This window comes from Pelecanus crispus, chromosome 3 (genome assembly GCF_030463565.1).
Source record: "Pelecanus crispus isolate bPelCri1 chromosome 3, bPelCri1.pri, whole genome shotgun sequence".
In the NCBI taxonomy this organism is placed as follows: Eukaryota; Metazoa; Chordata; class Aves; order Pelecaniformes; family Pelecanidae; genus Pelecanus; species Pelecanus crispus.
In genome coordinates, this window is record NC_134645.1 from 37,395,104 (window position 1) to 37,413,936 (window position 18,833).

Here is an 18,833-nt window from a genome sequence, read left to right on the forward strand (position 1 = left end):
GCAAAAGCTGTATGATAGTATACAAATGGAACTAAATTTAAAGATTGAATGTTCTTTTTATTTTCCGGTTTGGTGGTAGTTTGTTATAAACTTGCATTGTTATAATTCTGGTTTTTGACAGTTGATTTTTTATGAACTTGTTTTACAAAGAACGAAAGGTAGTCTGCAAAACAGGGTAGAAATCAAAAAGGCCTTGAATAAAACCAGTGCTTTTCAATATAAATTAATTAAATTTTGAGTATATGAGACTTCCCTATCCACTGTGTTTCTTTACTGATTTGATGCTGTGAAAGTGAAATGACAAGTCCCAAAGAACTGACAGAGTCCGAGAGCCAAAGTCTTGTGCAACTTTGGAAGAACTGTGTTTGTTCAGACTGAAAGGCAGCACGAGCAGACAGAGGAGCATTATAGCGACTCTTCGTGCATTTGAAAACTTGCAAAAGGTTTGGTGATACTTGTGTCCACAGAAGAAAGAGTTTTTATTAGCTTTAGAGACCAGGTGACTTGGCAATATTTTAGGAGAAGCTTTCTTATGCGATTTGTTAGCTGTTGGAACAGATTACCGAGGGACACCGTGTGGCTGACCAATGGGAAGTTTTTAAAGGAAGTCACAGTAGTATTTCTCTGGAGTGAACCTTGTGACGAGATGAAAGAAAGGAGCTCTGTCCTGTTCCAACATTTTTATTTCATAGATACCACTGGGTTTAGTGACACTGCCACAAATTAGTGCCTAGCACTAATGTTTTTATTGATGATAGAGTTTTCAACATGTTTGTGTGCATCAACACTGGAAGTTACGGTCATGTTAGTAAATGGGTTGGCATAAATACAGGCTGCTGCCAAAAAGGGAGGTGTCTCAGCTGCCTTTCCTCATTCACCACCAGTGCTGGGTTTCTTTCCAGGCTGGTTTTCAATTCAAGTGGGGTGACAAATATGCACAGCTTAGGTGAAGGCAAATCTGTCCTTTTTGCAGCAGCAGCTGCTCAAAGTGACTATGGGACAGTAGGTTAAGGCTCTGCAGCCAAGGGATGGTCACTTACTGGGGTACTACAAGTCCTGACCTAGGGCCTTTTTCAGGAAAAAACAACAGGCTGCAAGAGCAGCATAGTAAAATACAGCTGAATGTCCTCTATAGCAAGCTATGACCTTTTATATTAGCCTTAACTGGAAGTGTCAGGTATTAAGTTCTGTCCAACAGGCTTCAGCAAACAAGCAAATTAAGCAATTCCAGTTTTCAACTTTCCAAAGAAAATGATAGCTGGAGAGAGGTAGTCATGTAATAATGAAGTCAGACAGTGTACGGGTACTGCTTCAAGTGAGGCTTTGCTTCCAGCTTTGTAACATTTGTGAAGTTTACCAGTAATGGCAAGAAAATGAGTATAGAATTCAAAATAATCACAGTGAAACATTAGCACAGTGTCCCTCTGCACTAGTGCTGAAAAGTTCATCACCACCAGAAACCATTTTGCAGTGCGGAGAAAGTCTAAAGGAGGCAGAAGATGAAGAAGAAATCTTCCATTTGCTATAACATTTTATTCATTTGCGATGTCACAAGGTAGATGTAAACCCCAACCTAGCTAAAATGGTACCTTTGACATGGAACTTGTAGGATTAAGCATTATGCTCTGAAAAGTTAGATTATCAGAGCTAGATACTCAGGGACTGGACCACTCAAGGCAACACAAACTGTAGCCAGCCATGGAGTTCCAGAAAAAATACGGCTTTTCTTTCTTACTCTGTGTCCCCTTGCTCCCACTTCCGTGTACTTGCTTCAGTTGTAATCAAGTAAACTTGATTCAGTTTAAAATCTTTGTTTCTTTAAAGGTGTCTTGGTTTCGGCTGGGATAGAGTTAATTTTCTTCCTAGTAGCAGGCATAGTGCTGTGTTTTGGATTTAGTAGGAGAAGAATGCTGATAACACACTGATGTTTTTAGTTGTTGCTGAGTCCTGCTTATGCTAGTCAAGGACTTTTCAGCTTCCCATGTTCTGCCAGGTGCACAAGAAACTGGGAAGGGGCACAGCCAGAATAGTTGATCCAAACTGACCAAAGGGCTATTCCATACCATATGACATCACGCTCAGTATATAAACTGGGGGAAGTTGGCCGGGGAGCAGCAATCGCTGCTCGGGAGCTGTCTGGATATCGGTCGGTGGGTGGTGAGCAATTGCATTGTGCATCACTTGCTTTGTATATTGTTATTATTATTATCATATTGTTACTATTATCATTACTATTTTACTTTGTTTCAATTATTAAACTGTTCTTATCTCAACCCAGGAGTGTTTCTCACTCTTACTCCTCCAATTCTCTCCCCCATCCCACCAGAGCAGGGGGAGTGAGCGAGCGGCTGCGTGGTGCTTAGCTGCTGGCTGGGGCTAAACCATGACAAAAGGCCCCAGAGTTTCTGTAGTGTATGCCAGCTGCCAGATGTCTCCAAGCCATAGGTATTCCTGCAGAGCCTGGCAGAAGCTAAGATAGCATGCACTTCTCTAGCCCTCTCGCACAGTATGAAACAGTCTTCCAGATCCCAGTTTTTCAGAACCTCACGCTTGGTTGTTAGCAATTGTGTAAATTCAGTGTCAAAGGTTACAGTTACAATTTTTCTGGGGAAATTGCCGGAGAGTTTAAGATCTCTTCAGGTTTGGCCTGTGCTGCTGAAGCTAGCAGGAGCTAAATAACCTGGGGTCTTCATATGTACAGATGATGGGGATAGATTTAGATGGTAAAGATGCAAATAAATGTTTCCATGGGATTTTTCAAAGTCCAACAACATTTCAGGGAGGATTAGTAGCCTTTTTGCAACTTCAGGCGCTTGATTTTTCTCTCTAACCCGTCTCTCTGGCAGCAAATCCAGGGATGGCCAGTATGCAGTTCATGGCCAAGTTTAAAAGTGGCTTCCATGGCACAGCTACTTCATACGCCTGGCAGGAGGGCTGGACCATTCTGGAGTGTAGGAGTCACCCAGGTGTCTGGCCGTGTGAGGGGCTGTCGACACTAGGACGCTCTGAGACTTGATCTGTAGCTCCTGCTGCAACGAAGTTGTCGCCTGCCTCCACCCCTCGACTCTTCGCAATACGTAGCGTGTGTCCTTTGCCTCAAACGCTGTGGGAGGCAGGAGGTCAGCGGCAGGAAGATTGAGCTTTTGCGGCAGCATGTGCATAGTCTGTCTGGTCAGCATTCGGTCGCAACTGCGGGCCACGCAGCGTGGCTGAATCAACCCGTGGAGCTGGCTGCGGTTCCGGGCTGTGCAGTGGCCCTGGCCCAAGCATGACCTGGGTGGGAGAGAGCTAGCTGGGCAGTGCCAAAATTCCGTGGGAGCGGTGCTAATGCATAAAAAGCCCGAGTGACATGGACCATCGTCTTTGCCACGCTGTATTTGCTCGTATTGTGAGAAATACCTTTTCCGCAGACGCGTGAAGCACACTCATGGCCTGAATGTGCCCCGAGACGCAGAGCCTGAAGGCGCTGCACTTAACGAGGCATTACGGCAAGTAAATGCCAATGCCAGCAAGAAAATCTGCCTTTTAAATTAAAAAGATCAGAGTATTTTCAGTTTAATGATAGATTGGTAAGGGGGAAAGAGGAAAGTAATTTAATCCCCGAATGAAAAACCGCTGTAAATTAAATATTTCAAAGAGTTTAAGACCTGTCAAAGGTTATGTTTGAATAGTTTATCTCACTGCTTCTTTGAATAGTTTATCTCACTGCTTCCACTGAGCTGTTAATCAGTTTGACCACGTAATACTAGGTAGCCCTCGAAAAGAAATCATGGGAGGAAAGCGCGAAGGGCCGGCAGCCAGCCGGGGGGCCGAGAGCGAAGCCTTCGCGGCCGCGTCCCAGCCGGGGCGGGAGGCGGAGGTGCCTCCGCCGCCCCGCAGAGCGGCCGCCGCGGGTCTGCGAGTGGTTTTAAAGCCCCTGGAGTTTCTCAGCGGTGAGGGGCTGAGCCCCGCCGCAGCCGGGCGGGTTGGCGGGGCCGCCGCCGAGTGCCACCTGCCCCCCCCACCTTCGACGGGCAGAGCCCTCTCAGGGCCGCCCCCGCCCCGCGGCCCTCGGGGAGCCGGCCCGCCCCGCGGCCAGCGGGCGCCGCGTTTCCCCCGCAGCCTGAGGGGTGCCAGTGGCGGCTCCCAGCTCCCGGGGCGGGCGGGCTCCGCGTTGCCCCCGGCCCGGGCGCCTCGGCCAGCCGCCCCTCAGCGAGCGCCGCGCCGCGCCGCGCCGCCCCCAGACGATGGCGCTGCAGCACCGGCCTTGAGGCGCGGCGGCGCGGGGCGGCGGCGGCGGCCGGCAGGGGGCGCTGCGGGGCGGCCCGGCGGCGGCGCGGCGGCGGTGCGCGGGAGGCGGCGGCGGCGGCGGCGGCGGCGGGAGGGCCGGTGCCGCACAGCCCTGCCGGTCCCGGCGGAGGCATGGGGCGGGCGGGGAGCGGCGCGGCAGAGCGCGGGTCGGCGCGGCCCTGAGCGAAGCCTCCGCGCCGCGCTCCCGCAGAGCGACTATGGCCGGGGGAAGGCGAGGGCTGGTGGCGCCTCAGAACACGTTTCTCGAGAACATCGTGCGAAGGTCTAACGGTAAGGGGGGACCGGGGCGGCGGGGAGGCGTCGCCGCCCGCGCCCCGAGGCTGGGGGCGAGCTCTCGGCGGGGCGAAGCAGCTCTGCCGCTTCCTCGGCGGGGGCAGCCCCGGGCGGAGGGGCGCTGAGCCCCCGGCCGCTGGCAGGCGGTGCCGCCGAAGCGGCGCATCCAGGTGCCGCGGCCGAAGCCGGCGGTGCCGGCCGAAGGCTGCGCCGCCCGAGTGCTGCGGAGAGCCCCCGGCCCGGGCAGCGGGGCGGCCGCCTCCCGGCGGGGCTGCGGCCGCAGGTGCGGCGGCACGGCGGGGCGCCCGGGGGCACCGGCCGGCCGGGCTGTGCCCGGTGCGGGGCGAGAGCCACACCCGAGGGGCGAGCCGGGGGCAGCGCCGGGGCCTGACCCGGCACGGGGGGCCTGACCCGGCCCGGGGGGCCCGGGGGGCCGGGCCGCCGGTGGGGTCCGGCGCTCGGCGGGGGCTGCGGCGGCGGCGGGGGCACGGCCGGCGAGGCGGTGCGGGGATTCAAGATGGTCTCTGGGAAGGGAAAGCCCGGTGGTGCTGGGGGATCGGCGAGGGCTGCCGGCCTGAGTTGAAAGGGAAGGTTGGTCATAAGTGAGGAGAGAGTTTGCCATTTTGAGGGCTGAGGGGAGATGATTTTTTTTTTTTTTTTTTTCCTAGTGCACTGTAACCAGGTCTTTCTCTCGGAAAACTGTGGAGTGGAAAAGGACTCGAATTTCACAATTGCATGCAAATATGCATTAATGTTATCCAGATTCTTTCACTTAGGGACTTACCAAAAGCTGCTCCCTCAGTAAGCCTGCGACCGTGCAAACGTTTATGTGTTTGTTTAAACCTGGGCTCGTGCATTTCTTTAAAGCTGCGAGCCTAAGTTCTGCCATTTTTAATGCTTCCATTGACTTAAATGGGGTTACTTAGGGGGTTAAGAACTTCTAGTACGATTGAGAATAGGCAGGATCAAGCTCCTTTTGAAGACAAGACAAGATGACTTAATTAAAAATATAGTCAGTTTGTTCTGATAAGGCAAAGACAATTAACTCTCTTGATAAGCAGCTAAAGACTCAAATTATCCAAAGAGTGATTTTCAGGTTTGGTTTTTTTTTTTTTTTCAATTAAGCAATATTATTGGAGAAGTAGCCTTTGATAAGACCATATTTTCACATAAAATTGTGAGGTTCTTTTTACAGGTTGTTTCTCTCTGCAACTTTTCTGTAGAAGGGAAGGGGTCGGAAGCTGCATTCCTGAAAAAAATACTCGCCATTCTTAGAGTGAATCTTGCCCTCTTTTTTAAAAAAAATGAAATGTTACATTTCATCACATACAGGCTGCTTCTCTAATCTTCCAACACCAGTTAGCTAAGGCTTTCCTCAAAACTGTCTTGAGTTTGCAGATGATTATTTTCTTCATTAAAAACCAATTTTCTCTTTGGACTTTCAGTGCCAAAACCTTGATGCAATAAATCAGTTGAGGTTTGGAGATGGGAGGAATCATGCAGCAGAAGCTATGCTCTGTTTCTTCCTCTCTTCCCCCATTATTAAGAAGGTGTCATAACAGAGCGTGGTGCTAGACAGCATGGGTGAAATGACAGCACTCCATTTCCAAATGCTCAGCAAGTCCTGAGGGCTGTAATCAATACAAGTTTTTAGATTAAGCTTGGTAGGAAGTTCAGACATGTTAGGAGAAGCTTAGGCAAGTGACTCGGGTTTAGGAGCCCATTTCTTCTGTAATGTGCCTTCTAGTTTTTGCTGAACCAAGTCCAGCTTTGCTGTAAATGTGATGCCGTCACATACAGATGCTGTATGAATCAGTTCTGACGTGGGACCATCAGCCTCTTCTAACCTCTGTCTCGTTCAGGAGACAAGGACAGTCTCCTTTCTCTCCTCGTCAGGCAGGGCTGTGCTGGCCAGCGTGGGAGCAGTATGGAAACATGCCGGTTCCTTCTTGTCTGTCTCATCTTGGCCTGCCTACTTGGCCTTTGAGATGATTTAGGATGCCCACAGGATGAGTGCTTAAATGGGACCATAAAGCTTGAGGTTTGGCTCCCCCTTCCTGGTTTCATTCGATAGGGTAGTAATGTGACCCACAATGAAACTATCTAGGCCATTTGGGATTTGCCAAATAAACCTTGGGCTTGTTGTCAAACTGTATTTGCTGGCATATGCAAGCAATTCAAGTAGTGCCAACAGATACTGAGGTGATACAGATATTTAAGAATGATCCTAATTTGGGGAGGATTCCGTTTGAAAGGAGAGGAATTTGGTCATCGAACAGAAAGACACCAAATAAGTGCTTCACTTGAAGGTACTTGTATATGACATGCATCCACAGTCACACGTGAACCGAGGAAAACACATTCTTGCTACGTGTTATATTTTGGAGCTGGGGCTGTTAACTGTGTGAAAGAGGCCGCACGGTAATAACGAAGTAATTGGCATACAGCCTCTTTTGGAAGCATTGCTCTAAGGACAGCACTAATTATACCATTTTTTACCAGTAGTTTAACAAGGAATCCTTTGGACAGGCTTTCATATTAGATGTGGGACTGGTAAGCTGATGCCCCTTCAATGGCTAAAGGCATGCCTATGTACACTGCTATTTATGCAAATTCAGGGTTTTTCTGTTAGGGTTAGTATGTTGTTCATGTTTATATCACTCCATCTTCAGCAAGACTCACTTCAAACTCTGTTGGTCTGAATTGTCTCCTTTAGAGTTATTAGGGATGAGAGCTGCTTCTTAGGTTGCAAATCAACTGAGACAGGTTCTCATGCACTAAATACCAGCCAGAAGAGCTGTGCTAGGGTCAGAAGCTACACAATATTTCCTCTCCACATGTTGGAGTAAAGAAGGAATTGGAGAATTTCTCAGCCCATCCTGGGATGGGATGGGCTTGTGCTAGCACACACAGGAAAGAATATGTAAAGTGTCATCTGCCTAGACCTGTGGACCTCATCTGGTCCTCTGTGATTTCTTCTCACAAGAAGACCTTTGGATGAAGTGTGAACTTAAGGTTCTTTCCTCTTTGAAATGAGGGACACCATAATCCTGCTTGTCTTATATTTAATGTTTAAAAGCTGTGTTTCTGTACTAGCCATGTAGAGCTAGAAAAATAAATGTTGCATGTAGTGCTTGGTTGACAAAAATTTGTTTGAAGCATTGAAATATTTAAAGACCAGAACACCCAATGGGACAGAAAATGAGCCCATGCTGTAAAACAGTGCAGTATGTAAAGAATCACTAGCCCCTGATGGTTACTACTAATGTGATATTAATGTTTTTCTCGGGTAATGCAATATACCCACAGTATACAAGCGCTATAACAATAACAGTTATAATCTTGGTTCATGGCCAAGGCACCCAATTCAAATGGTGCAGTTTGTTATAGAGAACACTGATTCTTTGTGATATTCCAATGCTTTATCAATAACTGGAGGCAAAAATACTTTTCAGTTTACATAAATGCCAGATAGATTCTGCAGTCCTTCCTTGGTCAAAATTCTCACTGCGGTACGTGATAATTGCGCGTGTGTATGGATGGCAAAAGCAAGCCCTGTGTTTACATGGCTTTGGAATTTCAGTAGAAGTCACAGATGCTTTTCTGATTTATTGACAAAACAAGGAGGCTGGAAGAAGGGGAGGTTAGAGGGCATAAGCCTTGCGTGAATTTAGTCTTGCTTTCACTAAATTACCTGGGAACGCTCTAAGGAGACGTCAGGTATGGAAGCATACCTGCACCCTTTGATGGAGAATGCAGCGAGTTCCCTGTAGAGGGAAAGAAAAAAGCACCTTCAGACACAAATCCTGAGAATAACAGACATTTTCATGATTTATGGCATTACTTCCATTGGAGACTATAAAGTCCCAGTACAATAAACATTCTGCAACCTGGGCATGCTAACCTTGTACCATTGCCTGAGACCTAGGAGAGAAATTAACTTTATTATAAACAGCTCTGAAACTGAAAAACCTGATTTTGTGTTCAGCCAGAGAGAAATGCAAAGGAAACTAACAGAGAACAAAGAACTAAACCGAGTGTTGTTTTTTGTGCTTTTGCACTTGAATAAATTGTTCATTTAAATGAAATGTTTGCAAAGGATCCTTAACCTGACAGTGCTGTGTCTGCTGCAACCTGGTCCTGTCTGACTTCCCTTGAAAACCTAAAGCAGTGAGCAGCATGGTATGGAGACGCAGACCTGGCTGCAGCTAAAGCGATTTTAGCCAGAAGCAGTATAGGCGTGTATAACCTTCCCCAAAGGTAGGGTTTACTATCTTGAGTGTTGAGGGTCTAATCGCTTTCAGACTCCTGAGCTGTTATGTTGGTAGGGAGCATATGTATGAACACGACAAGCTCTGCATCACTCTTCCGCGTGCGATGTGCCAAGGGTGGTCGGGTCCTGGGCATCACTGGGGTAGCTCATACTACCGCCACGCTTTCGGTAAATAGCATCAGTCATCAGGAAGGTATTTTCATACTGACAATAGGGCTGCTTTTGTTGAAACTAGCAAGCACATTTTTGGAGTGGAGTATACTTTTCTGTTTCCTTTTGGTAGAATATGTTTGGTTTCCTGACAGTTCATAAATTTCCATAATTTTCAATGAATCTTCAAGCAACGCTGGGTGAAATTCATTATTTGCAGAGGACCAGCTCAGAAGCCTTGTGCTGCAGGTAAATTACATCCTAGTGTGATCTAGTGAGGTTCTATAGAGTAGGGAAATGTGTTTTAGTGACTGTTTTAGACATGAAAGTACTGAAAAGGACAAAGTTAACTGTGCACAGGGAAGAGCAATACTGAAGTATTCCTTATGAAGTGCAATGTCTGGGTTAAGCCATCCTAGTTCTTAAAGCTCCCAAATGGGCTGACTTGGAAGGCTGTAGCAGATATGCAAGAGATTTTGTGCTCCATGCTGCCAGTTTAAAGTCTCATCCACTTCCCGGACTTCAGTGGGTTAATTTCAGCAAAAAAAGTCCAACATAATGAAATAGAGGGGTCTGGCCTGGAGAATGCTTCTCTTTGCTTGTATGGAAGGCTCTTTGCCAGAGTCACACCTTGCAAAAAGTGCATGGAAGACTGCTGGATCAGTAATAAGATGGTGCTATACATATAGAGTGCCTTTAGCTGAAGATTTTGTTTCCCTTGCTGTTACTGTGGCTTGCCTTGTGCAAGGCAAAGTGAATGTTTTCCTCTACAAATTTGGCATCCAGTGGTTGAACTTGAGTCTGTACCCTTTTGTATCTAATCCTGCAAGACCCAGTTTATTCAAGATTTCCTGTAAAATCACTTTCGGCTGAGTAACATCCACAAGTGTAGGTCTGTCTGTTGGCACTGATTAAAACACGACATTTAGCCATGAAAGCAGCAGACCTTCAAAAACCACAAGGGGACAACTTACAGACTCTGTGTTAAGGATGTGTTCCCAAGCTAAGAATGAAACAAAGGAAAGGGTTTTGTTTCTTCCTGATCCTCCTTTTTTTTCTGAATTAACTGCTGTAGAGACGCTTTTATTTTCATCCATGTTTTTTCATACAGTCGGTCAGTACATCAAAAAAATCTATTCACTGTTGACATTTTGTTTTTTCCTCAGTATCACTCAAGTTGAATGTAAAATGTTTTTTTTTTTGCTGGCTTTTACTATATGAGAAGCTTCTAGTTTTGTGTGTGCATCTTTATGCATTTAGGAATGTACGACCTGATTTCCTTAAGATGACTTTTATAGATAGTAAGAAAAAAAAACCCGTACAACACAGAGATGATAGATAATGTGTTTTAAGATTAATGGTCTGAAAGCTCAAGAAGGTTCTACTGTGATAATTCAACATATCAATCCATTTCTGCATTAAATCCTAGGACAAGATTGTAAAATAAATCTTAATGAAACCCATTCATTGGAGAATTTGTTAATGCGTTTTTTGTAACTCATATAGCTAAAAGTGAGCAGGGAGTTAGGTCTTGTCGAATGCTTTTAAGTCTTTTGTTGGCTGTAGCTATAATCAGTAAATCAATAGGCTTCTTTAAACTGATGGAAGACCCATATAACTGATGCAACTAAAACATGCTTTTTCCTGGATTTCTTTTAAGATCAGATGGGGGTTGGGGGGGAAGCCCTGGCCAATTAAATAGTGAAGTCTCACTGCTAAACAGTATTTTTGTCCTTTATTAAGAATGGTGCAATGTAGGATTCTTACAACTGATGAACTTCATCATTTCTGAAAATTATCTCATGCTAACATCGCATTTTGTCTTTTTTTTTTTTTTTTTTTTTAAAAATTTCTCGGTATGAACAGTACTTCAGGGATAGGGAAGGAATGATGCTGTGCATAAAATACATATGACAGCTTCCGTGGACTTTCCATTTCAACTATTCTTGTGCCATTTTTCTGCACTAATTTGTTTTATTTTTAAAAAAATATAGATAATTATGAAGATTTTACAGCTACTGGTGTTGGAAGGATGTATACTTTTCAATTTCAACTTTTCTCATGGTAGAGGCCTACTGTGAAATATTTGCTACAACAATGCAAAATAACAAATGTTGAGGTGGAACCAGTAGGTTTTGTCTATACTGCTGGCTGAAATTAGCATTAATTTTCTGTAATGATTCAAACTGAGTCACTTGAAGTTGTTGTTTTAGTTAGTGTCTCTTTTGTTATTTGTGGTAAGTATGATGAAATAAATTTTTTTAATAATTCTTTTCAGCCTGTACTTGCACTATGCTCTGGAGTACGCATGGCAGTGTAAGTCATGTTTGAATAAAGCATGAAATGCCTGCATGTAGTGGATTGTGTTCATGCTGTAGCAGCCAAGGAGCTTTTAAATCCATTTTTGTTTCTGTAAAATAAATAGTTGTACAAAACTTTTATAAAATATGTAAGGTCAAATGAACCTATCTATAGGGTTTTATAATATGTTGTTTTGTGTTAGAGTGAGGCTACAGCTAAAATAATTTGGTCTCAATATTAAGGATGTACAGTTTTGAGGCCACTATATTATTGTTCTATAGAGAGATCAAGTTGTTCAACGGGACATTTAAACATTGACGCACTCCCACTCTAGGAATGAATGCAAGGAGATATTGAGTGGATGTGTGTATCTATATAACACCATTGACTTCTACAGGAGAATGTAGGTGGAAGAGCAGAATTTTGTCTTACTACTTTTATTTTACCATGTGAATAGTCTTTCAGTCCTTTGAGCAGCTCTGTACTTGCTTTGAATACAGTTACAGCACTTCTGTTAATATGAAAATTTAGTTGGTTCCTGTGTCTTTCCTCCCTGAAGTGTGAACCTTGAATCCCATGTATGTAAAGAAAGGACCGAATAGATGCTTGCAATTCAGTTTGACTTATTTGTACTGATTTAGGGCCATAATTTGATCTCAGAAGTTACACTTGAACAATGTAATTAATCAGTGTGCCTAAATGCTGCTGTTTTACTTTTTTCAAAGCTAAGACTAAACATGAGCAAAAATTTGTACACACCTATCCTTTGCAAATTGTTAAAGTGAAAGCACAATATGAGCTGTGTGACTGTAGCAGTTTTGACAGGCCTACTTATAAACAACGTTCTATTTCCATGCATTATGTTCCTTACCAAAAATGAAACCATCTCTTTTTTTCCCAATATCCAAATGATGCTACTTGTGATGCAAATTCACAAGTTTGTAAACACCAGAATTGTTTAGAAACTCATCTGTCGCTTGTACTTAAGATCTATGATACAGTCTTTAATCATATGACAGTTGCGCACGACTTTTGCCTACTGCGCATTTCTTATGCTGTCTGTGACATAGCACCTGTGATGCTTTATGCCCAGCTAACGGAACAGTAGCTGAGGAGTCTGTATTCCCCACCCCTATCCCCAGTGACCATGGGCAGGGTAAGAAACTTATTTAATTAGCAGCTCTTTTAGTTCTGCTGTAGTAATGGTTTGTGCTGTGTAATGCTAGAGGTCTAGGTTTGCTCCACTGATGATCCATGGGACGAGTTTGAGGCACGATAAAAAAACATATGCTGGTCTCAATAATCAGGGTTATGTCCTCTCCCAACGTGATGAAGGCTGTGGTCTGGAATGAGGAGGGCAATTTCTGTTCTGTTGGAGACTGATGGGAGAATTAGCAAGTTTGGTGAGGAGCAGGTGAGGTTTAGGTTGGAAATTAGGAAAAATTTCTTTACGGAAAGGGTGGTCAAGCATTGGAACAGGCTGCCCAGAGAGGTGGTGGAGTCACCATCCCTGGAAGCGTTCAAAAAACGGGTAGACATGGCACTCTGGGACATGGTTTAGTCTAGTCTACCCTTGATTGGTTTAGTGTGGACTTGGTAGTGTAGGTTAATGGTTGGACTGGATGATCTTAAAGGTCTGTTCCAACCTAAACAATTCTATGATTCTATAATATATTTAAATTACATTTGTGCACTGTGCCAACCCAAGCACACTTGTGGGGGGCTTTGACAGTCCCACATACGTATCTGAAAATGCAGTGGGCACCAGCTTCTGTTGTTAACAAGGTCTGCGCTACAACTCACTGAGCAGAGGTTTCCTTTTGGTCGCCTCTGTGTGCTTCCTCTGTGCAGGCAGCAATGTGGGAGCGTGCCTGGCAGCGTTGTGGGAATATGTCTGGCTGCTGGTCTCTGACCAGTGTGTCCTGGAAGAGGGCCCATGTGTCACTGAAGGGACAGGGAAGGCAGAACTGGTGTGCTGGCCTCTGGAAAGAGGTGGGGGGCTCAGCTTGGCAAGGTCCAGCTTACAGGAGAGGCTGGGATGCTACGGGTGCGAATGTGCAGCAGTGCAGGGGAATGTTAGGGAGGAAGTGTTTCAGTAACTTGCTTCGTGCTCTTTGCGAGGAGCTGATCTCTCCTCAGTCAGCTAGTCCTGACCAGATACATGTCTGTGAGGTGCTGCTGCTCCTCAGGCATTTTGGAGGTTTGAGCTGATGGACAGTTTTGGTTAAACAAAGCACTGTATGTAACAACAAGATCCAGTAGTTACGGTAGTTTTGGTGAAGCTGGGTGCTCTAGAGACTTGCTATTGCTGCTGTTAAAGGATCACTGTTATTTGGAAAGACATTTTCTGATTCTTCTGTGATGGTGTATTTTGTGAGTGTAGGAAAGTACTGGTTTCAGTGACTGAGCAAAATCCATTCTTACATTTTGGAAGGAGTTAAAATGTTTTTCTTGTTGTTTTAAAGCAGCTGTGTCTAGTTTAAAGTGATAATCCAAAACGGGTCTGACATTTGAGTGTGTAAAGGCTGACATGTGGATATACTGCAGTGAACAGAACTGACTTGTGGAAAATGCGGGCTAGAAAATATGAAGTGAGGCACTTCACAAAGTAACCAGTGCTGGAGACCCTCATCACAGAGGCCCGCCCTATTCATGCAAGTAACTGTGCTGCCTTTGAGATGCTACAGTTCTTACTTGTGTTTCTGCAGCATAATGTGCTTTGTGCTGCGCTTCTACGTATTTCTATGCTTCCCAACGGTCTTGCTCAGACTGTGCCAAATGCAGCACAAGCCAGAACCCCAGGTCGTCTTTTATATGAGCCTGCCCTCTCCAGTTCCTAGCTCAGTTCTTCTTGGAGCTGATAAGAAGGGCCAATGATGCTTACAGCTTCTCCTTTGGCCAGGCAATACCGCTAACCCAATTGACATTGTGATAGAAATTGATTTCCTGGTAAGGTAGTCCTGTGAGTCCTTTCAAAGAGGTGCCTCAAGTCGCTAAATAGTTTCAGTACTGCAGGTATCATGTACATTTTACCCCCTGTCTTTGAAGAGAATTTAGCAATGGATTTCTTGATGGTCTTCCTCTGATCAACTCCTTTGCTGGCCTTGTTGACCCCCTTGTGAGTCCCCAAGAGGCTTTACCCTGTGATGCTCAAAGAGTTCACTAGAGCATCCCTCGTGCTTGTTGTGCAACAAAGCCACAGCTGTTTCCTGGCCTCTGGGACCCTGTGTCCCTGCAGATGGAGAGGCAATATTTGCCTCAGTGGATGTTATTTAATATTTTCTTACGTTAGGAATAATTGTTTAACAGATTATGAGCTGTCTCCAAGCAGTACATTGTCAGGGATGTCAATGCTATTGAATGTAAATGATAGCAATGAGAACAGCCCTTCTACCTCTGGGTTATCTGTCAGAATAAACTATGCAGGGGAGTTATAAGTAGGAGTCCTTATTTTATGCTGTGTCTTGCCAGTGTTTGCACAGGCAAAACACCATTGTCGGAGATACTCCTGAAGAAATGCAGGCACTGAACCACCGTTGTGTCATTGTTTTGTCTTTAAAGAGGTTTGGGAAGAGGAGTGAGTAACTGGGAAGAAATTTCTATTTGTCCCCAAGACCTTTTCTTTGCAGATGCTGGGGCTCCCACTCCATGGGCACACAGCAAGTTTAAACAAAAAAAAAAAAAAAAAAGTGGGTACAGGAAGTTTGGAAACCACCAATGCAGATCTCTCCCTTTGCGACAAAATCAGGAACAACGGAACTGATCATCCCAAGCCTGGTAACCTCCCAAGGAAAGGCGGCAGAGAGTGGTGGGTTGGAAACCTCTCTCCTGGCCTGGCAGTTTGGATGGTGCTACACTACAGCTTCTCTTGGCTGCCTGGCTGCTGTGCTCACAGGGGCCAATGGCTTCTCCGCAGGCTTTTGGCTACGTGGGGAGTTCCCAAGCACTGGTCCATGCAGAGCATTTTTTTGGATCTAGGGATTACCCCAGGGCAAGCACTAAAAAAGTGTGGTGATGTAGCTGGAGGAGCAAGCCCAAAGATGAGTCAGGGGTGTGGTGTGAACTCCAGAGAATGGGTCCAACTTCAGTATTTACTTCCTGTGTGTTTGTAAGCTATATAAAGCCTGGATCAAAGACGGGTGAAGATGCATGAAGTGGGAACTAGCTAGAAGTGAGACATGCTTGTGAAACAGTGGGATCATCAAAACCTTTGACTTGCTTTTTGAATTGATAGGTGCCCAAGTTTTTGCCTTTAAAGCTTTGTATGCACATAAAGATCTCTCAGCTTGGTTGTAACTCACAACTAAACCCAACGTGGACTCTCTGATGAAGCATTCTACCTCCACCTCCCAGAGAGCTCACCCAGTTTAGACTAACAGGATTGCCTAATAGGGGTGCATAAAATACAACAGCCAAGTCACATGGACTTAAAAACTCATATGGTGAAGATGTTGGCATCTGTTCTCTTTGGTAGCTTGAAATTTAGAATGGTCATTCAGGAGTTGAAATGAAGGCTGAGCTTTCACTGCCCTCAGGTAGCCCCACATCTTGTAGGAGAACACCCAAACTGCTAGGCTCTCGGGGGGAGGGAAATATTTGCATGTTCTCTAAGCATCCTTTGGAAACTGTCAGTCAAAAAAAATCAGGCTTCATTGGACCAAAGGTAAGCAAGTGGGAATGTGATTCTTTAGCTCCTGCAATAATGGCAAAGAATCTTGGGTATTGTCTGTGAGAACTGGGCTTATGTTAAAATGTTAGGTATTGTAAGTAATATTGGAAAGGGAAAAAAAACCCTTAAAATATCCCCTTTTTTCATTGTTGTCCATAGTTTAACTTGGGCAGGTTTCTACTCGCTGTTCTAATGTTTTCCAGTTCTATCTCACCAACACTACACATGGAGCTTCTAGCTCCCAAGTCTTTGAGAGCTGGGCATCTAGGGGCCAGGCTGTAGCAGTCTCGCCTCTTGGTGCTTAAATCCCCCTGGTGGGCTTAGTGCTTTGTTTTTACCTGTAAGACCACTGTCCTACCTCACAGAAGCATTGCAAGGCTAGATAGAAGTAGGGTTAGCACAGTAATGGTCATCAGAAAAGTGCCCTATATAGCTTTTAATAAAATGAGATTATTATGATCCAAAGACAATGATGAGGTTTAAGTGTGAAAGAAAAGTCACTGCTTAAGTTAATAGAAGCTCTTCAAGGAGCTCTGGAGCAACTGGAGAGAAGGGTAAGTTACCTTTTGAGAAGGGGAGGTGGTGAGAAGGAATGTATACATGAAATAACACCATTCAGATCAGGGCAGGACCTGGCCTAACATTTGTATTTGCATATTTTTGTCAATTTTTTCTACTTCCTGATGAAAATTTAAAAATATCCTAACACAGCACAATGCATTGTTTATAATAGACACTCAAAAGCACTTGCTTTAGCAATGAGAAATGACTTGGCTTACTCATTCATAGGAAGGGGTGAAAGACATGTATTGTTTTTGGAACAAAGTGCTTCAACCAAGCAAAATGTATGGTATTTAAAAGAGGCTGTGAGAAACAAAGCAGTTAAAATGTCCTGAAGTTATACTACTGGTGTATTTCATTCTAAAGAGTGTATAAAGATACACTTAATCATGCTGATGGGATTGGACAATAGATTTAGATAGCTCCAGGAATGTTTTATTTAAACCCACTTGAAGTTTGCAATGGGACAAAAGATTTTGAAAGGGAAAGTTAAAATAAACAAAACTTTTTGCAGTTAATAGGTAAAATGTCTTGTTTGTGTTTCTTGGTTGCGGGAAGCTTTATTGATGGCTATGTATGTTTGAGCAGTTGGGTGTAGATCCTGAAAAGTAGACGGCATAGTGGACTCCCTTAAAGGCTTCCCTTAAATATGGATGCCTCTTAATCTTATGTGGCTGCCTAGCTTTTCTTTCAAAAGCCAGGGGATCTCTGTAGCTGTGAAAGGAGCCACCATCTCTGCCTGCCTGCCAGAGCCCAAGCAGCAACGCTGCTGTCTGTCTTGGCACAGGTGTCATGAGTTGGCCGCACAAGAGCCAAAGCAGCAGAGAAAAGCAAGGTGTGGGCCCAGCATTAAGTATGTTCATAATTTGAATGAGGTTATCAATCATAAAAAAAAAGTAGCGCACACAGATCCAGTGAGAATGGAGGTTTGAATCCTGCTCAGATTTTTTTTGTTACTGATTGAAACTCCTGGCTTGTACAGCAAGCAAAAAGTTCTTTCTATTGGTGTAAGTACTAACCCTAGTTGTCTGGTGTCTAGTTTGGACTGCTATGCCGTACACGTCACGCAAGAAATATTTGAGCTTCTGTGGCCAGCAGTGAAGGCTGTATTGACAGGAGCTACTGCGTACATTCAGAGAGGAGAAATATCGGTCATGTGCTGTTTTGGCCATGTGTAGGAGGCTTCACATTCAAACTGAGTGTCATGGTGGATCAGTACTGGCATGTGGCACAGAGGGAAACAGTTTGGTGAATCTGTCCTCAGTCAAGGGATTAATTTTGCTTGCTTAACCATCATGTCTTTCATTTGCATAAAACCATCCTCTTAAGCTTTGCATGAGTAATTAATAGTTTTTAAAAATAAGAACTTACTTAAAATTAAAACTGGGAATAATCCTATTGACTGCAGTGGGAACAATATCTGGGAAAAACTGTGCAGGGACTGAAGCAATCAGGATTGGGTCCTGAGATGAGTATTTCCTCTAATGCAACATAGCCTCGTCTAATGTCTAACAACTGATGTGTTCTTTCAAACAGATACTAATTTTGTCTTGGGTAATGCCCAGATAGTGGATTGGCCCATTGTCTACAGCAACGATGGATTTTGCAAGCTATCAGGATATCACAGAGCAGAAGTTATGCAAAAAAGCAGCACCTGCAGGTATTTGAGAACAGATTTATTTTCTGTTAAATAGCTTGTAGTGTTGTGCTTGTTGCTTGAGGAGAAAAGTAATCTGTTTATTCCAGTTTTGTCTCTTATCTCCTGGGGCTGCGTCTGTCAAATATGCTTTCCAGGTGAAACAAAATCAAAGAAGGGCTATTTCTAAATAGGTCCTTTTCACACTGTAAACAAATGGTTTTGCATCTTTGTCTAGTGTCTGACTTGAATTTCTTGCTTTATTTGCAGTTTTATGTATGGGGAGCTGACAGACAAAGATACAATTGACAAGGTCCGGCAAACATTTGAGAACTATGAGATGAACTCCTTTGAAATCTTGATGTACAAGAAGAACAGTAAGTAGCTGATTGTTTTGTTCATTAACGTAGGTGTGTAAAGTTGTTTTAAATGATAGTGTGAACTGAAAGTCTGTCAGCCTGGAGGACTGTGCTTTATCTAAGGCTAAATAAGCCCCAGTTCTACCAGTTGATCTACAAGGGAGAAATGAGAACGTTAGGGATGAAAATCACTCAGGGAGGTAGACGAAGCTCTCTAATTTGTTCTGACGTTTAGAGCGATTTGTGTATGATGCTTTAAGGCAACACTCAAGATTCCATTAACAATGGTAATACACAAGCTAGGTTTGTGCAAATGGTTTC

The 18,833-nt window shown here is 44.5% G+C and overlaps 1 protein-coding gene across 1 annotated transcript in view; it reads left to right on the top strand.

Moving 5' to 3' along the window:
• The first annotated feature begins 4,472 nt into the window (after positions 1-4,472).
• KCNH1 (potassium voltage-gated channel subfamily H member 1) overlaps positions 4,473-18,833 on the top strand; it is a 185,411-nt gene continuing 171,050 nt past the window's right edge. The window contains exons 1-3 of the mRNA XM_075707277.1: positions 4,473-4,560; positions 18,054-18,177; positions 18,424-18,530. Of these exons, the coding sequence (XP_075563392.1) occupies positions 4,488-4,560; positions 18,054-18,177; positions 18,424-18,530 (304 nt within the window). The 5' untranslated portion in view covers positions 4,473-4,487. The remainder of the gene's footprint in view (positions 4,561-18,053; positions 18,178-18,423; positions 18,531-18,833) is intronic.